The sequence below is a fragment of the Haplochromis burtoni genome, unplaced genomic scaffold, assembly GCF_018398535.1.
Source record: "Haplochromis burtoni strain Fernald_Lab_line unplaced genomic scaffold, NCSU_Asbu1 Contig_589, whole genome shotgun sequence".
NCBI lineage: Eukaryota > Metazoa > Chordata > Actinopteri > Cichliformes > Cichlidae > Haplochromis > Haplochromis burtoni.
The window spans coordinates 185661-209873 of NW_024582950.1; the positions used below are offsets into that span (position 1 = coordinate 185661).

At 38.5% G+C, this 24213-nt stretch overlaps 1 protein-coding gene across 1 annotated transcript; it reads right to left on the bottom strand.

Annotated features, from left to right (window-relative positions):
• Window positions 1–689: 689 nt before the first annotated feature.
• On the bottom strand, window positions 690–24213 carry vps11 (VPS11 core subunit of CORVET and HOPS complexes; the record flags this gene model as incomplete). Its single annotated transcript, XM_005949364.2, is given in 16 exon segments — window positions 690–1227; window positions 1398–1620; window positions 5879–6050; window positions 6185–6387; window positions 9390–9523; window positions 14283–14444; window positions 14548–14745; window positions 15958–16101; window positions 16256–16442; window positions 16699–16850; window positions 16978–17179; window positions 17382–17629; window positions 20726–20889; window positions 20974–21109; window positions 21196–21344; window positions 23995–24213. Coding segments are annotated over 16 exon segments (2814 nt in total). The 3' UTR covers window positions 690–1062.

Below are 24213 nucleotides of genomic sequence, written 5' to 3' on the forward strand. Positions count from 1 at the left end.
ACTCTCACAATGGCTGTTTTAATGTGTTCATGTGTGATTTTAATATATACCCTATAGAAATCCGCATGGAAGTCAGTTGCAAGACCTGCGAATTCTGTCCGGCACCCACGGTGTGGGACGGAGAGATTTCGCAGGTCTTTCCTCCCCACTGCTGTCAGACTCCACAACAAAGACTTTAACTGATCAAACACACACATCCACACATGTGCAATAATACTAAGTGCAATAATCTTTTCTGGCATCGTTGTATTTTTACTCAGTTGTATATAGCATTCGTATTCTATTTTTATCTTATTGTATCTTTTTATTCTATTTTATTCTACTGTATATAGTATATTATTTTATTCTATTCTGTACAGTTGTGTACTGTATTTATTCTTATTGTATTCTAATTTTTGCGTCATAACTTTTGCACTGTCCACTTCCTGCTGTGACAAAACAAATTTCCCACGTGTGGGACTAATAAAGGTTATCTTATCTTAAATTACTACCTGATGTAGGAAATAGAATTAGTGGTTTATAAGGTGCTTGTGTACAAAAGCTGCGTGCCAAGTCCAAATGATGAACACTTCAAAGCGAACAACATACATCTACATACTCAGAATGCCATAAACAGTAATGTCAAAGAGCAATGTTGACAGTTTAAAGGTTACAGAGCACACAACACAAAATATGTCAGGAAGCACTGAAACACTTAATGACGACTTTATTTTCAAATGTAATGCTCAGGTTATAGTGCCAGGCGTAATTTCAATAAAGATCAATGGCTGACTTGTTTTTGATTGCTATGTGCAAGACAGTACATACACATACACGCATTAGCTAAAGCCTCCAACACGTGACTATTTAAATCACAGTATGACCATTTTAAAACACAAATGTAGGCAGTTTCCAGTCATTGGCCCAAACTGAAACAATTATGTAAAAAGGACCATCAAAATTACTAAAAGCAGGTGGCTTTAATTTCTGATAAATAAAGGGGGCAACACATGCAGCATCTTGTCCTGAACCTGAATAAGATGTAGCCTCTCAGGTAAAATTGAGATTGTAAATACAAGATTTCTAGCTGTTTCTCTTGGTGTGGATGAGAAGGTCCCTCTGCAGGTTGACTTCCAGATTCCCTACAGATTTGCTGCCAGGTGGGTCAGTAACTAGGGTCAATTTGTTGAAGACTCCTCGGCCAAAATAGTCAGCTACCACAGAGAATCCATCGTTAGAGCTGCGTAACTGTAAACCAGAGCAAAGACAAAAGAAAACTTGTATTTTCCAATATTCCTGTAGTGTTCAAATAAGCTTTTTAAATAACAAAAGCAGGTTATTAGACAATTTTAAAGCAGACCACGCACATATTCAACATGAACACGTTCTTTGGCTTTTGGTGTACGACTTATTGTTACCTGTCTGTTGAAGTGATCGTGCAAATCGCGTTTTTGGTCCTGGGCACGTAGCATGTCCATGACTTTACGGTTTTCTGGAGTGCAAGTTGGGCACTCAGCCTCGCTCTCAGCATAGCTTTCAAAGCAGTGTTGGTGGAAGGAGTGGCAGCACAGGAAGTGAACAGATGGCAGGTCCAGTGGGCTGTTGCACATGTTACACTTTGTCTTCTGGAATATCTTGGCACTGTGTGGAAATATTAAGGTTAAGATTTATGGTCATACTTGGCAGTTTCTATAACTCTACAGCACTCTACTGACATTAGCAGTAAGAGATAAGTTGGGTGCATAAGTAAATAGATGGTGACAATATTCTTTGTTATTTTGCTGATGTACACTACAATAAGATTCATACATCTTACAACAGAAAGAAACATGATCAAGATGTGACTGGAGTCCAGACTTTTGAGTTTAATTTAAGGGGTTTACCAAAAATACCGCATTAACAGTTTCAGTTACTTTCATAATCTCAATGGGAAAATTAGTTCTCAGATACAAACTTGTGCTTGTATCGTGACATCAGAAGTTCATTACAAGTACTCAATCTGCGCATAGTAACTATTTAAAGGAATTTTTAAGTTGTCCACAGAGGTGTTGATATACTGTGCTGTGAAAAAGTAGGTGCCTGGGTCCTGATTTCTTATCTTTTGAATATTTGTCAGATTTACATGTTTCAAACTAATTTGATTAAAGACAACCCAAGCAAATACAACATGCAATTTTAAATTATTATTTCATTTATCAGGGTAAAAAAGCTATCCAAACCTATCTGGCCATATAGAAAAGTAACTGCCCCCTAAAAATAATAAGTGGCTGTGCTACCCTTGACAGTTGGAGCTGGAACAAGCAACAGTAATAACAGGCAAATTGCTATGGAGGAATTTTGCCCCACTCTTCTTTCGAGAACCATTTTTGTTCAGCCACATTGGAGGGCTTCCACACATAATCTGTCCAAACTTTGACTAGGCTACTACAAAACCACCTTTTTTTCCTCAGGAATTATGAGGTGGACTTGTTGTTAGGTTATGCAACAAAGATAACACAACTCCACCTGAGCTTCAGGCCACAAACTGATGGCCAAATACTCCTTCAGAATTTTAGGATAGAGAGCAAAATTCAAGGTTCTATTAACTACAACAAGTCGTCCTGAAGCAACAAAGCAGCTGCATACCACCACCATGTTTGTTTGTAGGTATGATGTTCTTTTTGTGAAATGCTGTGTTCGTTTCATACCAGATGTAATAGGGCAGAAACTTTCCAAATAGTTCAACTTTTCTCTTGTCGGTCAACAGAGTATTTTCTGCAAAATCTTTGAGATCATTGTGTAAAATGAGTCTTTGTTCCAAGGAGGGGGTTTCTGCCATTTTTGCCATGTCTGTTTTCCAATCCCAAAAGCCTTACAAATGGCTTTGTAACCCCTTCCAGACTGATGTCAAAACTTATTTCTTCTGTGATCTTTTACTTTGTCATTTAAGTGATTTTCTTTTAGGTGTTTCACTAACCAGACTCGGGTGTGTCTAGTGAAACTGAACTCATCTTTCCAAAAATGTGGTTACAGACAATTAATGATTTCACATTTGGTAGTTATTTAATTAATTAAATCATCATTTCAAAACTGTATTTTGTATTTACTCAGGTTATCTTTGTACTCACTCAGAAACATGTAAGTGTGACAAATACGCAAAAACAAAGTGAAATCAAAAAGGGGTAAACACTTTTTACACAAGCTACAACAGAGAAGGAGCAGAGTAGGAGAAAGACAAAGAGTGTGACACAAAAATCAATAAATCCTCAAGGGGAGAGTTTTGCATCACCAAAACACCTAGAAAATAGGATGTGACCAAGTTCAGAAAACAAGTTTTACTGTCAAAGTCAACAATAAAAGACTTCTTCAACAATATTCAAACAATTTACCTCAATATGAAAACCTCTGTTTACACTTATAAACAAATTTATATATGAAACTAAAATGAACTAGCAGACACATAAGAGACGGAAAGCCAATAACACTTCATCATACACCATCAGCTGTGGTGAACACAGTGAAAGCAACTCAAGCACATTTCAAGGTAAATAAATGGAATGATCCAAATATTCCTCTCGTTTTTGAAATGAAGTCAAAACAGCAGAAAGAACCACAAACAAGCAGCAAGTCAGCAGGAAGTCCAAAGAATTTGGCAATTTACAAGGATTTCAGATTTCACTCACTTGAAAGCATACAAGTACTGAAAATAAAGCAGGTGGGATTTGGCATGTTATTGCAGCTGCTCTCAGCTGCCATACCTTTTTGTGCCAGGTCAAAATATGGTCAATAAACTTACAGCCGGAATGAAATTATATGCCTATTCAAGGATTTAGCCACTAGGATGTGAAGGAAATGGGTTTAAGAGCCTCCAGGTGTATTAAACTGTCCTCAATCAGGGCAAGGTTGTGAGACGCAGAGTTTTGAAAGAAGAGGCCACTCAAGCATCTCTGGGGTTCTGCTTCCCTCCTCTTGTTTATTTGGAAATTATTATTATTTTATGTCTCGTCAATTAAACACTGAGCTGTTCGCGGGGTGAGGAACCACAACTCAAGATTGACTGGACCAAGTGAGCTGGCCTAAATCTTAAAAATGGAAGCCTGGTTCGTGACTTTACAACGAGGGTCGCTGTCCAGGTAAGCCCACACTTCTTTCCATGTCTTGTCGACAATATCTTGTACCTGGTACGTGCAGTGAATGTTAGTTAGAAAGCACTTAGAAAATGTGCTTGTGAATGCACAAGTTGTGTAAAGCGCTTTGAGTGCTCAGTAGAAAAGCGCTATATAAGAACCAGTCCATTTACCATTCACTCTGCGGATTGTCGCTAGAGTGATGCGAAATTAATCTTTATGCACATAGACAGATTGGCTTGGCAACCATGACACTGCAGTTCAGGTTGTTCTCTCTCAGTATTCTCCCTCAGATGCTTAGGACCTTATAGCAGCAGACACGACTCTCCTCACCATTACACGAACATCAGGTCAGTTTGTCAGAGCTACAGTTGGATTTTTATACAATTTAGTAAAGTTCACAGTGGAAGCAGTCAGAATGGAACAAATATCTGAGAAATGTATCAACTGCAAGTTGTTTGGAAATGTCCCAGAAAATGACCTGAATGTGAGATCTGCAAAATTCCTATCTGATGAAGTTTTTGATATTTACGGACACTTTTCTTCCCAGTATCAGCTGAACACATCATGAACAAAGAGCAGTCTGAGACTGTGTAGTAGAGGTGCCACGATTTGTCGACTAGTCACGATTACGTCGACTATCAAAATCGTCGACGACTGATTTAATAGTCGACGCGTCGTTTGAAGCTTTGTAAGATCACAAAAGACGCAGGAATAAGTAGTAGGATTTAAGAGTGTAATAACGGACTGAAGCAGAAGATTGCAGCACTGCATGTACAAGTATGCCAACTGCCGTTGTACCGCGAAGAAGAAGTAGCTTTGTCCCAGAATTCATAGCGCAGCCCAGCTCAGTTTCAAACAATGGCGGCAGCTAGTTAGTTTTAATATTACTCTTATTATTCTTTCTGGGTCACAAAATAAACATTTCACATATTTTCAGGCGAGAATGTAACTGTGTAAATCTCAAATATCTGCTCAGTTTATCAGGACACCACATATTTTCAAAAGCGCTCCGACGTTTTCGGAGACTTCTGTTACCCACTAGCTCAATAGCTAGCCGGGGGCTAGGCTCACTAGAGCCCGTGAGAACAGCGGACTCCCGGCAAATCGTTTTCAAACCCACCGCCGTCTTTCGCTACTCAGGTTAAACATATATAAGTCACTTTGATAACTTAAAAATGTTGTTGTTTGGCTTTTTTTTAGTATTTTATTTGTTCCTGAGCAAAATCGGTTTGGCTGAGATGAAAGTTATAGTTTTTACACAGCTGAACAAACGTCAAGCAGACAACTGATTATCAGAAGTGTGAGATGCTGGAGAATATACTCCGGTGTCCCGTTATATTTTAGATAGCTAGGAGTTTATTAAACTTCACCGAAACAATCTGCAAATTTCATTAAAATTTAATACACTATCATCTTGTCTTTATTTTTAGTTAGCACATACCTTAAACACTTAAAGCTGTAAGCTAATGATAGTTATATAAGAGCAGACGCATGCTGGTGCAATAAGCTGTACGTTTTACGTCCAATGGATGATGATCTGCTTAGTCGACTAATCGCAAAAATAATCGGCGACTAGTCGACTATCAAAATAATTGTTTGTGGCAGCCCTACTGTGTAGCTCCCCCTAAGCTGAAATAGAGTCGGACAAATACACACCAAGCAAATCACATAAACCCTCTTAGCAGGGTTAAAAATAATTGTTACTTTCCAAATACTCATAGGCATGGATTTGATGTATTAGCTATGAAAGAGTTACGTTTACAGAAAATCCCATCCTTTATGTGACCAACCTTGTTTTGAGCTCCTGGATTTCTGAGCGAAGGTGAGCCGTTTCATCGCGATACTGTCGGATTTTCCGTTCATCATCCTCAATCTGTTGGTTCTCTCTAAGCAATTTGTTGATGAGGTAGTCTTTGATGACGGAGAGAGTGGCTGTCGAGTTGTGGGCTAATGTTTGCACCACTACAGCAACAAAAGAAAAAAAATATGACACCTTTAAAATTACATTCAACTGACATGATCTTTACCTGAACCTATACTGTAACGTGTGGATCACACTCTAAACAACCAATGCATGAAGATAAAAATGTACTTACCAAGTAATGGAGGCATCAGATTGTTTTGATCAATGTGATGTAGGACCTCACTGATATAAGTTTTGCAGTCTTCTTCCTTTCTGGCAAAGTATCCCAGCGCCTGCTCCCAAAGGCAACACTCTTGGTCACCATAACTTTTGCAGGCCTCCACTACTTTTCCATACTCCTCATTCTGCATGTGGTAGTGCATAATCTGCTGGTACCTGCATACAAATGTCTCCAGTTAGTGATAAATAGTAAGATGTTCTAGCTTTACGCAGGGCTTTTTTTTCCGTTTTAAATAGAGCAACAAACTATTTTTCTAGGCTACACGAACAGCTTACAAATGAGTGAGACACCATTTCTGCTTTAAAGTGTGAGTTTATATAAGCAACACAGCACTTTCAGAAAGACATGTATTGTAATGAAAAGTACTCTCCGCTGCTGAGTAATCCATTATTGTAAATTTTAATGTTATTAGGAAATGATCAGACAAACAAGGGTTTTTGGGGAATACTGTTAAATATTCAGATCTAGAGTCTGATTAAAGTGCTGTGTGTTTGTTTTTTGTTTTTAACATTATGAGAGAACCCAATTCAGATTAATAAAAGATTAAAAGCTACATTAAGGCTGTGATTTTTAGTATCTGCATGGATGTTAAAATCACCCACAATAATTATTTGATCTGAGCCGAGCACTAAATCAGATAAGTCTGAGAAATTAGATAGAAACTGAGTAAAGGCTAAGTAGATGACAGATAGCAAATAAAACTGTTTTTTGGGGGGGTTGACAAGATTAAGCATCAGGCTTTCAAATTAATTCAAACTGTCTGGGTCTTTGGTTTATTAATAAGCTGGAGGGGAGGATTGTTCCCAGTCCCCTGATAGTTAGAATGGCTTGGGGGTGTTGATTCATTTAAGCTAACTCCTGCTGTAACCAGGTTTCTGTAAGGTAGAATAAATCGATTTGTTGATCAATTATTAAGTCATGTACTAACAGAGAAGAGAGAGACCTAATATTTAATAATCCACATTTTACTGTTTTACTCTTTGGTGCAGTTATGGATGCTATATTGTTTCACAGTGGTTGTTGGTGTCTGTAGCTTCATATGTGTCAAAACAGAATCATCAATAACCATAATTTGGGCAAAAACAATTGATTGTGAAATCAACAGGGCTTCTGTTTAGAGCCATCCTCCTCACCATCACCAGGAAGTCATTTTTAAGGAAGGGAAATGGAAAGGCTGAAGTATGCCAAACTGCACAAGAGCTGGACTCAAAACCAGTGCCAGCGAGTCTTATATATTTATGGGACATTTTTTATGATGAATTCCTTTGTGGTTTTCTTTTTTTGGTTCAAATCATCATCGGTATGTACAGAAAATTGTTCAAGAGGCCTCGAGAACTATTCCTGAAGGCTACTTAAAGAAGTGACAAGTCTGCCTAAGACAGCTCAGGCTGTGTTGTAAAGAACAAAAGTACTCTTGCCAAATATTGACTTAAGGTTAATCACTGCAAATACAGTGGTCCCATGCTATAACGCTGTTCAACTTTCGCTGATTTTTTTGTGTGTGCAAATTTTTTTCTTTTCTTTTCAGTGCATCGTGTTCTGCATCTTGCTCGGCTGTAGACCATTGTCAATCAATCTCCTCCATGCTGTATCTCCTGCACAGTACAGAATGTGTTCGGCTTGTCAAACTTACAGAAATCTTTGATCGCTGGCAGTGTGACTATGAAGTGCTGTACTGTATGTTTGTAAGTTTTCTCAACAATGTTGACGAAATGTTTTGCACCATGAAAGGCACCTGCAGGTGCCTTTGTTTTCATTCTATAATACTGGACTTATTTTTCTACGAAGGTTTGAACTTTGAGAGTGTTTAAACAAGAGAGAAAAGCGTGAAAATGTTCATGCTTGTCGGAGAAAAGTGTATAAAGTGTGTAGTGAGGGTTTTACAGCCTTAAAAGACCTGTAATAATTGTAAAAAATAAAGTTGACTACTTTGCGGATTTCACCAATCGCAGGTTATTTTAGGGAACATAAGTCCCGCATTAAATGAGGGACTTCAATTTTTTCTAGAAAAATAAAAAGAAATGAGAGATGACTCATTCCTCTCATGACAGATCACAATGTCATCTGGAAACACAGTGCAAGTCAGTACAACAAACAATCCTTACCACATTGTGTAGGACATCCTAGCTATGATTTGATGCATGCTGGGGCACTTTTTAAAACTTTTAAAACTTTATCTAGAAGGACATTACACAAAGGAAAAAGTCAAGTTAAATCAGCTAATCGCTCTAACTGTCTGGTATGCAGCCATGCTGGTACAGCTGTAACTCACAAGTCAGACCATTTATCAATTTGATGGAATGAGTTTCAGTTTCTTACAGATAATTATCCAAACCATCACCCCAAAGAGAAGATCCAAGTATGGGGTTGGACTTAAAAGCTTGAAAGGAATTATCATGTTTTCACAAGAGACTGGAACAAGTAAATTACATCAGTTTTATAAAAAAGCAGTAATTTTGCACAGGCAGGATCACCAACAAACAAACAACCTTTATTTGTCACATACACAATCATACACAGTACAACATGTAGTGAAGTGTTTGTGTCCGAGCTGTGGACAGGCTGCAGATGTAGCCACGCCATTCCAGGGCTTGGTATTAGCATAGGTAGGTAACAGGAGTGACCTATAAGCATCTTTTGCTGACGTACACATAAGCTGAGGATGTATAATAAAGCATCCTTTATTGAAAAAACATCCTTCAGTGATGTGTAACAATGATCCAATGTTTTGTTACACCTCATTAGACGAGATATATTGATGAAAGCTGAGTCTCTTTTTAAGTGATTCATGACTAAAATTCCCCTCAGTTAGGTGGCTCTGGTGAAAAGATTGCATCATGCACTATACCTACACTATATCTGAATCCAGACCCAGATTTAGAAATGATAATTATTACATATTACTACTGTGTTAGATTCAATAACATGTTAGGGTTATGTTTAAAACATAAATTAACTCATAATGAGTGCATTTGCATCATTAATATTCAACCACAAACAGTGACACAATGACTTTATTTACTGAACTAAACTGGCTTCTGCTGATACTGACACATCTTACAGCTTTCATTCGGTTTTACCTATCACACTAAAACAGTGAATAATGAGATGTTGTGAGGTGGTGCTTGATAAGTATTCAGACTGTTTGCTCACTTACAGTTTGCCTTTCTCATACAGGTAGAGGATGCCTTCTTTGAAGTTGTGCATCTGGCACAGGACAAGGGCCTTGTCAAACACAGTGTTGTCACTCCTCAGTAGCAACACAGCTTCCCCCTGCAGGACCTTCTTTCTCTGCCAAAAAGAAAAACAGAATGAGAAGCAGAATATTACATATTCAATAAATATTGAGCTTTATTAGAATAACGTCAAATGCACACAGCAGTTGCCTCGAAGCAATGAAATGTAATATGTTTGTTTTTGTTAAACACTACTATAATGAACTTTAAATCAAACATTCAGATCTGCAGATTATCTGCTTTAATTCAAGTGGTTTAACAAAAGTTTTGCGTGAAATGTTTATGAGTTAAAAGTGTTTTAGTCACTTACTCATTTTCTGAACAAAATAACATTATTTTTAATGTAATATGTATAAAATTGATTCAAGCGTTTTGCAGTTAACCGTTCAGTTGCTGCCTTTAGTTTTTTCCTCAGTAACTAAAAAAAAAAAAGCTTTGTTGGATTGAGATCAGGTGACCAAACACTTGGGTAGCTTTTGTATAACGCTTTAGGTCATTATCCTTTTGCATCATGAAGTGCTAACCCATCCGTTTCGCAGCATTTGACTGAATCTATGCAGAGAACATAGCCTTGAACACTTCATTTGAATTCAAGAGTTATTAAATTTAAGAGTTATTAAATTTAATAGTCATCTAGTCAACTAGTTACACACTTCTCTAGTTTATACATCACTGATTGTCGTTGTTGTTACGAGATGTACTAATAATTTAATCTAATTGTTAATCATTTTTATTGATGCACAATTCTGGTGAAATGATGTATCCTAACTGTTATGCTGCCATGTACGACCAGATGAAGATGGAGCATCGTTTTTGAGAAACACCGTGAATCTGTTAGTCTAGGCCTGATCTTTTTGTTAACACCATTAGAATGAGATTGTGCATACAAGCAGTGGAAATGAGAGTACAGTGGTCCCTCATTTATCGCGGGATTTACGTTCTAAAAAAACCTGCGATAAGTGAAATCCACAGAGTAGCCAAGTGTATTTTTTACAATTATAGATTTGTTAATTCTGTAAAACCCCTCACTACACACTTTGTACACTTTTCTCAGACAGGGAAGAAAATTTTCGCTTTTCTATCTTGTTTAAACACTCCCAAAGTTCAACCATTTGTAGAAAAATAAGTCCAGTATTATAGAATGAAACCAAAGGCACACCCACAGGAGTCGCCCAACGGTCTTCTAACAATTGTTAGAAGAGTGTCGGCTATGTCCGGGAACTTGGCCGATCAGTTGGATCAGGATCTGGCAAAGTGCAGTTGGTTTAGCATCCAGTGTGACGAGTCCGTCGACAGCAGCAGTACAGCACAGCTGATGGTCTTTATCCGGATGGTATTTGATGGTTTCTCCACAAAAGAAGAACTTCTGACACTACTGCCGCTAAAGACAACTAACGAAGGGAGTTGACATCTATAACGCGGTGAAGGAGTTTTTCGCGAAGAAAAAGGTACCGTTGGAAAAGCTGGTATCAGTGACTACCGACGGGGCTCCTGCTATGATCGGCCGACATACGGGATTCATCGCTCACTGTAAAGGTGACACAGAGTTCCCAAACTTCATGCATTACCACTGCATCATTCACCAGCAGGCGTTATGCGCAAAGGTGATCGGCTTCGAGCACGTCATGACTCCCGTCGTGAAGATCATAAACAGCATCCGCTCCAGAGCTAAACAGCACAGAACATTCAAGGTGCTATTGGAGGAGCTGTCAGCTGAATATGGTGACCTGCTACTACATACGGAAATCCGATGGCTCAGCAGGGGACGGATTTTGCTTCGTTTTTTGTCACTTTTGGGTGAAATCAAGGAGTTCATGCAATCCAAAGGGGAAGACACATCTCTGCTGGAGGACACTGAGTGGACACTTGACCTTGCGTTTTTAACAGACATTACTGGGAAACTGAACCATTTGAACTGTGAGCTGCAAGGCAAAGGTAAGACTGTTGCTGACATGATAAGTGCTTTAAATGGATTTAAAGCCCAGATGAACATTTTCTCTGTGCATTTACAGAGAAAAAAGGTGCTGCACTTTCCCTCTGTGCAGATGGTGCTGAAAGACAATGCTTCTGCATCTGAGACTTTTGACAAAGTTGCAGAAAAGTACACTCAAGTCATAAACCGACTTGGTCAAGAGTTTGAGATTAGGTTTTGTGACCTTGATCAGCTTGAGCCATGCGTGTCATTCATTTCCAATCCTTTCATGAATGTGGACACAACATGCATTGCTGAGAAACTAAGTTCAGTGTTCAGCTTGGATGCTGGACAGGTGGAAATCGAAATTGTAACATTGCAAAATGACCTCCACCTCAAAGCCTATGAGGGTACACCAAACTTTTGGTGCCTTGTTGACACAGAAAAGTACAGTGGTGTATGCACAGCAGCTACAAAAGTTGCCAGCCTGTTTGGTTCAACCTATCTTTGTGAATCAGCCTTTTCTGACATGAACTTCATCAAGTTCATATCAGAACTTTATTTTTTGCCTAATTTTATTTTATTTACTCATCTTTTCTCCTTGTTACTATGTGGAGTGGTATATTCTGATTGTAAATTTGTTGTTTGGTTTGCGTTAGGACCGGAGATAAATGTTACTTTGTTCCTTGATTTTTGGTGCCCACTTGCAATATAAATTGGATTGTAGATAGGGGGCAGGGTTTAATAAGAATATTTTCTTCTTCCTGCTCCTTTTCACACATGGTTGCAGTGCTTTACCGATAGAAAGTGTGGTTGGTTTGTCTGAAAGAACTAACTGTGGAAACTGTTGTACCAAGTGTGAAATAAATAAATGAAATGAAAGAACAAACACAGAACACGCCTATCTGATGCACATCTGCAAGACTCACTCAGAGTTGCAGTGTCAAGTTATACCCCAGATTACAACACACTGGTGAACAGCATGCAATGCCAGGTTTCCCACTAACAGACAGAGAAAGCCATACTAGATGTTCTCAGTGGCAACATTACAGTGTCATGCCAAAGTTGAATTTAATTATTGAAAAACAAATGTGTTTGTTAAGTGTAACATATGATAATTTGTTTTAAAATGCTGCAAATCTGGTGAAAAGTTCTGTAAAATGTGAAAGTTGATTTTTGTATGTTACATACATGCAAAAGTAATGTATGTAACAGTGCATAATTTGTTAAAATGTGTTAGTGGTAAGTAAAAATGTTGTAGAAGTGATCACTTCAAAATGTAAATACTTGCAGAGATTTATAGAAATAAAGTGTTGCATATTGATATTTATCTGTTTCCTACCTTGTTTCCTACTTGCATTCTTTATAATTATGGTGAAAAATAATTAACATAATCAGTGTCTTTACATAGATGAATATAATTAATTATTAATGATAACATATAATTAAAGATAAATTGAGGAAATTTGTTATTTCAGAAGTGTGTGTCAAACTGGTAGCCCTTCACATTAATCAGTACCCAAGAAGTAGCTCTCACTTTCAAAAAGTTGGTGACCCCTGGTCTACAGCCAATCAGGACACAGAACACAATGTGCCGTTTAAAAAAAAAAAAAAAAAAAAAATTCAGCGAAAAAGCGAGGCTGCAAAAGGTGAACTGCGTTATAGCAAGGGACCACTGTATAACTACTACATCCTACCAGGAGGAGACCCCCCGGAGGACACCCAGGACAGCCTGTAGAGATTACAACTCTTGACTGGCATGGGAACACCTCATGTTTCCCTGGATAAGATGGAAGAGGTGGCTGGTGAGAGGGAGGTTGATGGGTTGATGGCCAGACAACTAATTGTTTTGTCATTGATAGGGATGGGTACCGGTATCCGGTGCCATTATGGCACCGGTTCTGACATAAACGGTAGTAACCAGACCGAAAAGCAGCGCACATTTCGGTGCTTTATTTCGTGCTTTTTTTTCCTGAGATGTCATACACTTTGGATTCTAGCCAATCATTTTACCTTTCCGAGGATAGTAGGCGGGCCAGGTACGTACGTTCTTTTAGAGCAGAGCTACAGATTAAAAATGCCCAAGGCGAAGCGGTCAAAAGTCTGGCTGTACTTCACAGCAAAAGATGCAAACTCAGCAGCCTGCAACAAGTGCTTTAAGCTGATACTGTGCAAAGGAGGTAACACCTCGAATCTGATGAAACACCTGGCGACGCATAGCGTTTTTTTAAAAGCCGAGAAATGCGCCGTATTTGATAGCTTGCTGCGAGACCTCACACCGAGCACATCTACTGCGGGTGTGGTGCCTGTTATCGGACCCGGAGTTAGCAACATCCCCCAAAAACCCGAAGAGGAGAGTCCTGGCCCCTAGCCCTGCCAGTGTAGCAGAAATGATGACGGGTGATGATGGCAGCAGCAGCCGTTCTTCTCTGCGTGAGTAGCTTAATGTTGTTCGTGTGTAATTTACGTTGAGTAGGCTAACCACGTTATTACATTAATGCATGTAAGGTGAACTAGCAAACACCGTCGTAGTTACATGCGGCTGTCTTCTTGGTTGATGGCAGATACTCCCTTCACCAATGCATCAATTGTTAGATAGAAAGCACTTCAGAATAGAAAAATGTGCGGTTTCCGTTTCTTTTGGTACATTTTTAAGAATGGATCACATTTTCAATCATTTTGCCAATCCACAAGTTTTTATAATATTCCATATAGGTTTGTTTTGTCTAAATATTTATTGAAATGCTTTTATCCATATAAAAAAAGTTTATTATAAGGATTTTTTCCTTGTTTAAAATAAATAAACAAGTAAATGAAAAACAATTTCCTGAAATGACAATCACACTCGATTTTTAAAATCTTCATGGTAGCTTGTATAACTGTCTAAATGTTATGCACTGACCTCAGGATCTTGTTCATGTGCCCAGTCTTGCAACCGTAGTTCCAGTAGTGTGTCATACACACCCTGGGGAGAACGGGGGTCCACTTCAATCATGTGCTCCAGGAAGGCTTTGAGCTCCCGAGGGTTATTGGCAAAAATCGGGATGAATTCCTCAGAGTTTGCCTAAAATACAAACAGTAGTGAAGGAGAATATTTCTGATAAACACTTCAAATTTATGATCAAAATTAATGATTATCTAGGAGAATAACAGTATTGCTCAGAGACCTTATTGACCACACTCCTGTCCAGGCTGTCTTTTTCAGCAGCGTCTCCACTGGGTTGGTAATTAGTGCATAAGCCCTTCAGGAGGAGCGTGGTACCTTCAGGGACATGGTGCATCAGTGTCTTGCCATAACGCTTCATGTTGCTTTCAGCTTGTTCAAAAGGCAGACGCCCAATGTAGCGCAGCCCTTCTTGATAATTCTGTGGGAAAATAATAACAACAAGCTTTTTATTATTTGTCACATACAGTATCATAGAGTACAATGTGTAGTGAAATGTTCTTGTGTCCGTACTGCGGACAGGCTGCAGACGTAGCCGCGCCATTCCAGGGCTTTTTTTAGGTTAGCAAGAGGGGTCTAGCCTTACTGAATACTGGGTGGGAATCGAACTTGCAACTCCCGCTCCAAAAACGTGTAGTCTTATCACTAAACTATCCAGCTGCCACTCTTTGCCAAATATCCACTAAATACTATTTTATTTTTGATGTGGTATAAATTCCAAAATTCTAGCTGACTTTCTTCTTGAGTAATTGCATTCACAAGATTTTCAGAAAACTTGACATCTGACCTTACAGACACTAAAGTTACTAAAATTCCAACTTGTTTGAGCTTTTAATAGTAGACGCACCTATGAAATGAATTTGATAATACTACTTTGCCTCCTTCGGGTGTCACACTGCCCGCCCAAGGTTGGGTGAGGACACTACCCCTCATTAATTGCCCTTATCTTAATTCCCCCTTTCAGATAAATAAAGTCTCTCTGATTCTGATTCACCTTTTACAGTGAAGGGGTAAAAAGGACAGGACTGTGCACAAGTTCACAAATAACTTTTACAATGTTAAAAGGTCTTAATTAGCTTTAAAAATTATTTTGACTAATCACCACCTTATATCAATAATAATCAGCCATGAGCTGTCTAAGCAGTTGTCTAGCACTGCTTAGAGAATATAATACTATGGCTATGAACATAGCAAACCAATTTGTGGGACCCACTCATAACAAAAATTTAGCGTCAGTAGATCCATTTTGCAAAGAAGTCCTGTAGTGGAATGGAAGAATTCTGAATGCAAATATCACAGTGATCGTAACCCAAATCCAAGATATGCCTTACCTGAAGACCATCTCAATTCTAAGAGCACAAAAACAGTGAATGCAAGTCCAGACAGTCTAGGAACGTCATAGAAACAGAAAACGTTGAACGAAAAACAGACCAAAATCTTCCAGACAAGAACTGAAAGACTCTTAGTTGCTAATAAAAAACTGTTTACAAGTTGCAATGTTTGCCAAAGGAAACGTTAGTAATGCATTGGATGGCTTTTTAAGGTTAAGAAAAAAAAAAAGAAGAGGACAATTCCTAGTAGCCCAGAGAAGTGATGAACATCTATCTCTAAAGAAAGGTTTGAACATTTGTACCTTCAAGTCCTCCAGCTGGATCTTTAGGTACCACTCGTGGTGCATATGTTTCTCAGCCAAGAAGACAGCGTGGCTGTGGTAGCCAGCCTGCCGGAGAACCTTGATGGCGATTTCAACATCAAAGTGTACTTCATTTTCACTGCTCTGTTTAAATACAGTGTGGGAAGACAACACATTTATGATATACCAACCATTATTGACTCTTGCCAATCTGGGTTTTAATGACAGTCCGAATTAAATAGCAGTCTTAATCATCAAAAGCCCAACACATCAGTGCTCACGTTCACCAGTCAGTCACCTTAATGAACTCTTCCAGCTTGGAACTGTCCTTGAGCTTGGTATAACAGTTGAGCAGCAGTGTAGTGTGATCTGCATTGGCCAGTGACTGCCTGTGCAGGGCTTGCAGATAGGCTGTCAGATTGTGGATCCTCTGTGCATCTAGAAATTTCCTGATGACATATGATGGCTCCAGCTTCCCAATGGTGCTGTGTGAGAAAACAATGTATTTTTAAGAGGGATTTTATTAATGGCTCATTTGATCTGTAATGTATATATCACTAAATATGTTTAGTGATTAAAACACTTGAAAATTAAGAAATAATAATAATATCATCATTCAATAATGAAATTTCTCAATTTCAGCACTTGCTATCTTTGCACTCTTTTCAATAAATTGAGCCTTTGAATAATGGCAAAACTCATTCTCATCCAGCGAGTTCCAGTCCTGGCAAATGCAATTACCGAATATACTGCTGAATGGCACCGTCGTGGTCCCCTTTAAGGTACAGGTGATCACCATATTGTCTGAAGATATCTGATACCCCATCACTGTCCAGGTGCTGACTCTTAGCCAGGTTTATGGCCATCACAAACAGATTCTTCTTAAACAGCATCTTTAAAGATAAACATTCAGGTAAAAGTTATTCTACCTGAATAACTAGATTTATAGATGATTCAATTCACTGTTCATCACTGCTTTTAAACAACTCCTCAATCAGCAGTTACAGAGACTGAACTGACCTCCAGTTTGGTCTGTGTGTCTTTCTCCTGGAGAACAAACATTTTTCCATCTCTAGTCAGAATGTAGAAGGAACCCCACTCTGCTACCACGTCAATGACATCATCAAAAGAGGCACTGTAGGCAATGAATTTGTTGTCCAGGTCATAGATAGTTAGCAGCTGTTTGTCTGATGGCGAGCTCTCCCCACTACTGAAGCATGTCCTGAATTAAAAATGAATAGAATCATTAGTCTCATAGGACATGTATTTTTGTAAGTCACCTGATGAATATGGATTATTGAATTAAGATTTGTGATTTAAAGATGGCTTTGAATAACGGAATATTGAAATTCAATATTCTCTTCTTTCAGATGAAATACTCTGTGAATATTACTGTCACCTCATTCTTTCAGTCCTGTTCTTACTTGTTGGGTGACTTTACATCCCTTATGAGTAAAAACAGATATCCACGGTGCCAGTGGGCCAATAGCTTGTGTCCATCAAAAGCAAAACAGGGCCCTCGTTCATCAGGCTGATACAGGTACACACATTCTTCACCAGCTACAATGAACTGAGAATCCTGGGATGGATCTGCCAGGGATGAGCAGCGCAGTGCACAGCCGTGTGTATCCAGCTCCACTTTTGGATACTCCTTGATGGACAGGGTGTAACACTAAACAAATAAAGATGACAAAGAGTACTTCAAAAGACTGAAAGACTGTATGCTCACCTTCAAACTATGAGAACATTCTCTTTAAAACCTACAGGATAAACAAGGTAATCCAATATAAAACCGAAATGAGCACACCTTTGTGTAATATCACTTAAATGTCCAATACTTCAAATAATCTCAACTCTTATGAACAATAAAAACATTTAGACAACATCAACACCACGTTTACTGCATGTGTTCTTTTTGGCTCCACATGATGATTGTCAGCCTTTGTAATGACAGAACATTAAGATCACTGACCAATTAAATCCCCAGTGGGAACAAAGCCGCATCAGTAAACCATTGAAAAGACAATACAGACTCTGCACAATCTAGCACTCAATAATAGATGGGTATGTGTTCTTGATACACGCTCAATAATCCGAGAAATTAATTAATGGCCAACAAACAACAATCTCTGAATCACTGAGGGGGACAAGGTACATCTTTCACCATCTTACAATACCGTGATCCCCCAACTATATGCAAATAGTATTCATGACTTAAGGTCATGACAACTGATATATTAATGATCATGAAACTGATATTGTGGCTGAAAGCTATGCAGTAGTGCTGATTTTGATTGTTCTTTTAATAACTCTGAAGACATCACTTGGATGAAATTTTTCTTCTACCTCCTCTTTTCTCCATTATATATCCAGGTGAATTGAATCAACTTCTTAAGATGGCTAAGTGCTATAGATATTGCATAGTATCACAAAAACATATTTAATCTTTGGCACAAAAGTGAAAGATTAACCTTTAGTCATTTCTGCAGGACATTTAAAAATAACAGCTGGTGACCAAATTGCTGTACCAACCTTTTTTGCGCCACGGACCGGTTTATGTCCGACAATATTTTCACGGACTGGCCTTTAAGGTTCGTGGATAAATGCAACAAAATAAAACCAGTACCGGTAAAAAAAAGAAGATTTATTCATAACACACGGAAAAGACCCAGGGAAACCGAGTTAACGATAAAAACTATTTAAAAAACAAAACAAAAAAACAATAAAATCCCTGAAAACCATAAATTTCACACCCGAGCCTCAACTCTCGCGGCCCGGTACCAAATGACTGGCCTGGGGGTCAGGGACCGCTGCTGTACATGTAATATATTCTAACAGCATAAATCACAGAACAAAATAACAGTATAAGATAAAATGAGAAAGCATGAGTAAAAAACAACACAAAAAAAAGTCGTCTGAACTCATTCTGATTTGAAAGCAGAGAATAAAAATTAGTTTTCAAATGGGTTTTGAAAGCAGCTGATGTGGGAGAGTTCCTGATCTGAAGGGGTAGTTCGTCCACAGTTTCAGAACACAATTTGCAAAGGCCCAATCCTTTAATCTGGACCTCTGGATGGCGAGGAGAATTTGCTCAGCAGACTGTGTGGTTTTTTTTGTTTGTTTTTTACTGTGGGTCCTGTATTTTTTTGATATTAGTAAATGTAAACCTTCACTTTTAAATCTTACATAAAAGCAGGGCTCTAGAGTGCGACCAATGTGGTTTCAAATGCGACCAAATTTTTTCAATGGTGCGACTAAAAAAAGCATCCTAGGTCACACCGGTGCAACCAACAGCTGTTCAAGTCTCCGTGTGGTCAACAACATACACACATTATGCCCCTATCGTGGTCTAAACCAATCAGAGATAGTCAAGGGTGGGACCTCTCTGATTGGCCGTGGTCCAGATATTTCTGTAGTCCTTCATGTGTACGTTTGAAAGTGCAGGTGTATAGAGGGAGGTGAGTAGCTTGAATAAAGCGATATCGATTCATTAAATCCTGAATCAACTTTTAAATATAAATGTATTTTGCCAGAAATGCCAGAATCTGAGGTTAAAGATCACAAAACTATTTCAACAACCACCAAACAGCAAATGAGAACAGGTAAACGGATTCCACACAAAGACGTAAACACAGAGCACGGACCCGGCGCATCAGAATCAGCTTTCTCTTACTCGGCTTTCTCACCCGATGGCCCATACAGGGACACGCCGTTGGGGCTGAAAGCCAAGAGCTCACTGATTCTGATGCGTTGGTGGGTTCGCCCTTTGTGTTTATGTCTTTTTTGCGCTAGATTCTGAGCTGCAGGTTTTGTCTCTCTCCAACCAAAATTCACTGAACCAGCAGCAAAAGAAGATCCAAACTACGCTTCACATTTGAAAAATGTCTTCATTAATTCGCTCTAACTTCTGCTATTTTGCTTCCACCACGAAGCAAAACGGCATTATTCATACCGTTGTTTACAGCGCTGTTGGCAGCTATATATATATATATTTATTTTTTTTGTTTGTTTTTGTTTTGTTTGTTTTTAATAACTCAAATGAGCCTCGGACAAGAGAGCCTAATTTCTGCTGTTCAATACTAAATAAACTACACTTTTAAAATTATGCAAAATTGCAGAATATTTTTAAGGTTATATAATATAAAAAGCCAGGCCAGGAAACTGCTTCATGTTTTTCTGTTTTATCCTCAATTATTTTGACACAAAAGCATCTGCTGTGATGCTCACACCTCTGATGAAGTCTCACAGTGTCAGTACTGATAGATGATCAGAATTATAATATTTCTGTATGTCTGAGGCAAAATTGAATCGAATCAGCAAACAGCTCATCAGAGGAGGCAGAGATGATGATTAAGTTTAACATTGTCTACAATACTAGTACTAATACTTTTTTGGCACTTTAAGCACAAGCACTTTTTCAGTAACTTATCTTTCTTGTAGAACTGTGCTCCAAATAAAGAACGTTGTGCTGACAAGATTGTTAGTTAATCATTTACAAATGAATATTGTCTATATGGACAGCAATTTTCCCCACAAAAAAGTGAACATGTAAAACTGCAGTGTTAAGCGGTGCGGTTGAAAAATTTGGGTGCGACTTAACTTTTGTTAAGTAACCGTGGCTAAAAGTTAGTCTAGATCCCTGAATAGCAAATGCCAAAGTGTTCAACTTTGAAGGAATGTAGCGACTGTTAGGTCACTTCCATTAATTGACATTTCAAAGATATTGCACAGGATGGTCCTCATTTCTGTATAGCACATGGTGACTTACGTAGACTTTCTCCAGGGTGGCAACAAACAGATGGGTAACTTTTGCTACTTGGCGGAAGGCGAGGCCAGTGACAGGGCTAGCTCCCTCATGCAGAGTCAGAGTTTTACTGTGACGATCTCTGGTGATGTCACCTTTGGTCAAAACCACACTGCCATCCGTGAAGCCTGCCAGGAAACACAGAATCTGCTATAACCTTTCAGAATGACGACTGGGTCAGTAGACCAAAAGAACCTTTCTTCGAGTCTTACCAATTGCCATAAAGTTCAGGTTTTCGTGCACACTGAGGCAAGAAACTTCAGTTGGTTTGTTGCCTGGAATTGCAGGAAATATCCTAGTGCAGAGAGGATTTCCACTGTCCCTCTTGTCCAGGTTCCAGACCTTTACCTAAGAAATAAGAATTATTCAGTTTAGCAGTGGTTTCTGTATGTGTGTTTTGAAAATGAGACTTCTCTGGGAAACATCAGACTTACTACAGGGTTTATTCCATGTTCATCCTGACCCACTGACACAAGGATGCTGTGTTGCTTAAGCTGGTAGAGATGTGTAACTCGCAACTTGTAGGCCTGAAAAGACATCAGCTGCAAGGAGCGCATCAAAAGCCAGATCTTACCTTCCATATGTAACACTACAAAGGTTAAGGATAAATATATTTACAAAACAATTTCTAAAATACAAAAAAGCTGTTTATAAAATTGCTGCAAAATTAATTTAAAAAAAAATACCCCATCCTTTTCTCTTTTCAATATACTTACATAAATGTATATGCTTACATACTATATGCACAGTATATTTTATTTTAATATTATTCATCAAGACCTGGTTCCAAGTAATTTCACAAGTTATATTATATTGTGAAAGTGTCATACTCCTTTCCTTTGTAGTTTCATACTTGTGACTGATGAGGAAATACCTGAATTTATTAATAAATCTAGGCCTTCTGCCTGTCATCTTAACCCACTTCAACTCAAGTGGAAGTCCTGTTTATCCCCTCTCCTGACGTTATTCACTCTTGTCTAATTTAACTGTTCCGCTCTTAAAACAATTGTGATAATTCCAACACTTGAGGAACCTGGTGCAGACCCTTTCACCTTAACTACCTTTTCTTTCAAAAGAAAAACTTACTATCACCTTACTAGTAAGGTGATAGTAAGTAAGGTGATAGTAAGTAATTGTTTAAACAGGCAATTGTTTAACCTGTTTAAACAATTGCAGTCTCGTTTTCAGCCACAGAAACTTAAGATCATTTATGATTTTAACTATACTTGTGCTGCTCCAGTTGTCAGTGGTTTTTTCCACGTGGGTCTTTCTTAGATCACCATTTTATTATTTATGTTTTGGTCAGATTTTTACTCAATTTCATTTCTATGCCAATGACATAGAAATGACATAGTTTCATGACTATTCAATTGAGTTCCGCTGTCTCAACTTTTTCTCTCACTAAAACAGATGTTCTTCTAGTAGAAACCAAAAATCTCTATGTGTACTGAAATTAAGGCTGTTCGATATAACGATATATATCGGATGACAATATAAAAACGTCTATCGTTTCATTTTACGCTATGGTTTGTTTCCAGGCGTGGCAAAATAAACTGTTTACGGCAATATTTTGTCATCGTTTTGATGGTCACTGTAGTGGCTATATTAATTTCTTAAAGTTCACTCTTTCTCTTATATTTAATATAATCACACTATGGACGGACAAGCGCCTGTTTTTATGCATTGTTAGCAACAATGACGGTATAACCATCGCGTGTCCGCTTGTTTATTTTCCACATAAACCTTTCACAATAAAGCTCAAGATCCTGTTGAGACTTTTCAAAATAAACTGAATCACTTGAAAGACTATGCAGAGTATTTACGGATGAGAAGCAAAAAAAAGAGCCGTCAGGTGCTAAAAAAATAAACCTTATACTCAAACGTTAGAATAGGCTTTTCCCAGCAGCAGGCTGTGTAATAAATACTTACACAAAAAATGGCGGCCGTTACAACTTATGTCTAAAAATGTATAGTTTCATACAAAGGTTAAAAAACTCGCCTCCAGGTAAACAACGCCCAGCTGGAAACACTTCACGCAAGTCGAGCTGCCCGAGATTCACAGAATTACAGAAAATGTTACATTTTTGTGGTTTATATCGTTATCAGGATGATAGATGTCTTATATCGGGATATGAGATTTTGGTCATATCGCACTGCCCTAGCTGAAATTCTCTAATCTTTCCTCCCTCCCAGGTTAAAATGATATCAGACCGTCTGGAGATTTACATTTATGTAGTTGGCTAAGCCCATCCCTTACAGCTCTTGTTTATGCTCTGGTTACAGTAAATCCATCCTCTCTGGCTGACCACAGACACCTCTATTGCCTTAAACCTTCCAAAATGTAGGTGCTCGTGTCATTACCAGAAACACTTTCAGAGACCATGTGTACTCCTGTCATTCAACTGGCATCATGTAAAATAGTGAATCAATTTTAAGATTCTGCTTCTTAATTGAACTTTTTCCACAGTCTTGCAGTTTCATGATTTTCTGAACATCTCAGTTGAGTGGCCCCTAATCTTTGGAGCTGTCTCCCGCACCACATTCCCAACATTTATTTAACATCTATTCATCTTAAAAGATAGTCTTAAAACACATTTTCATTCCAAGGTGTGTCTTAAAAGGTGCATAATAAAAAATATATTATTTATGTAGATACAATGGATATAGGCGGATACTAGGCCAGTATTAATCATTTTCTAAAGCCCTGTGGGTCTCCATCGGAAACCCGTGCAAGGCGGTTATAATAAGCTCGATTAGCATCTAACGTGCTGGTGTGCATGTCAACCCTTTCTGTTGTACACTATTTTTTTTACGAACTTTACGCGGCTTTTCCCTTACTTTTTCTTGCTGGAATAAACACGATGACTAATTACAAGTTCCCAGTAAAGTTAAAGATTAAGTGGGAAATACGTAAAATGTAGCTTTAGGCGGAAAGAAGTCCACGAGGGTTCGTGGAGTCTCAGACAAGCAGCCGAGCCTCAACTCCAACGATAACTTATACATTTGCATGTAGATTGATATGGCGCAGAAAACGAAGCCAGCCTAGCTCTGTCGCCGCCTACAACCTACTGCTTCAATAACCTGCAAAGACAATAGTTACTTATCTCGAAGATATGCTCTACATTACCTGAATTAAAATTTTACTGTCACGAATTCTGGGTTATTTAGCGTCAGTTATCAGCAAGCTAGCATCACATCAGCTAATGTAGCTAACTGTTGCCATTTAAGGATATCTCCGAGAACGATATGACCCCGACCGGAGTCAGAAGCCGAGATCCCTTTTGGGAGAAGAAAGTTTTTCCCATTGTCATCTGGGTCCTTCACCGTATCCTTATCAAAGAAGACAAATTTCCTCCACTGTAAGAACGCTGCCATTTTGTTAGTATTTGCAGACTGGGGTGTTGTCATGTGACACGTGAGTCACATGACCAAATCGCTGGTTCTCCATTTCC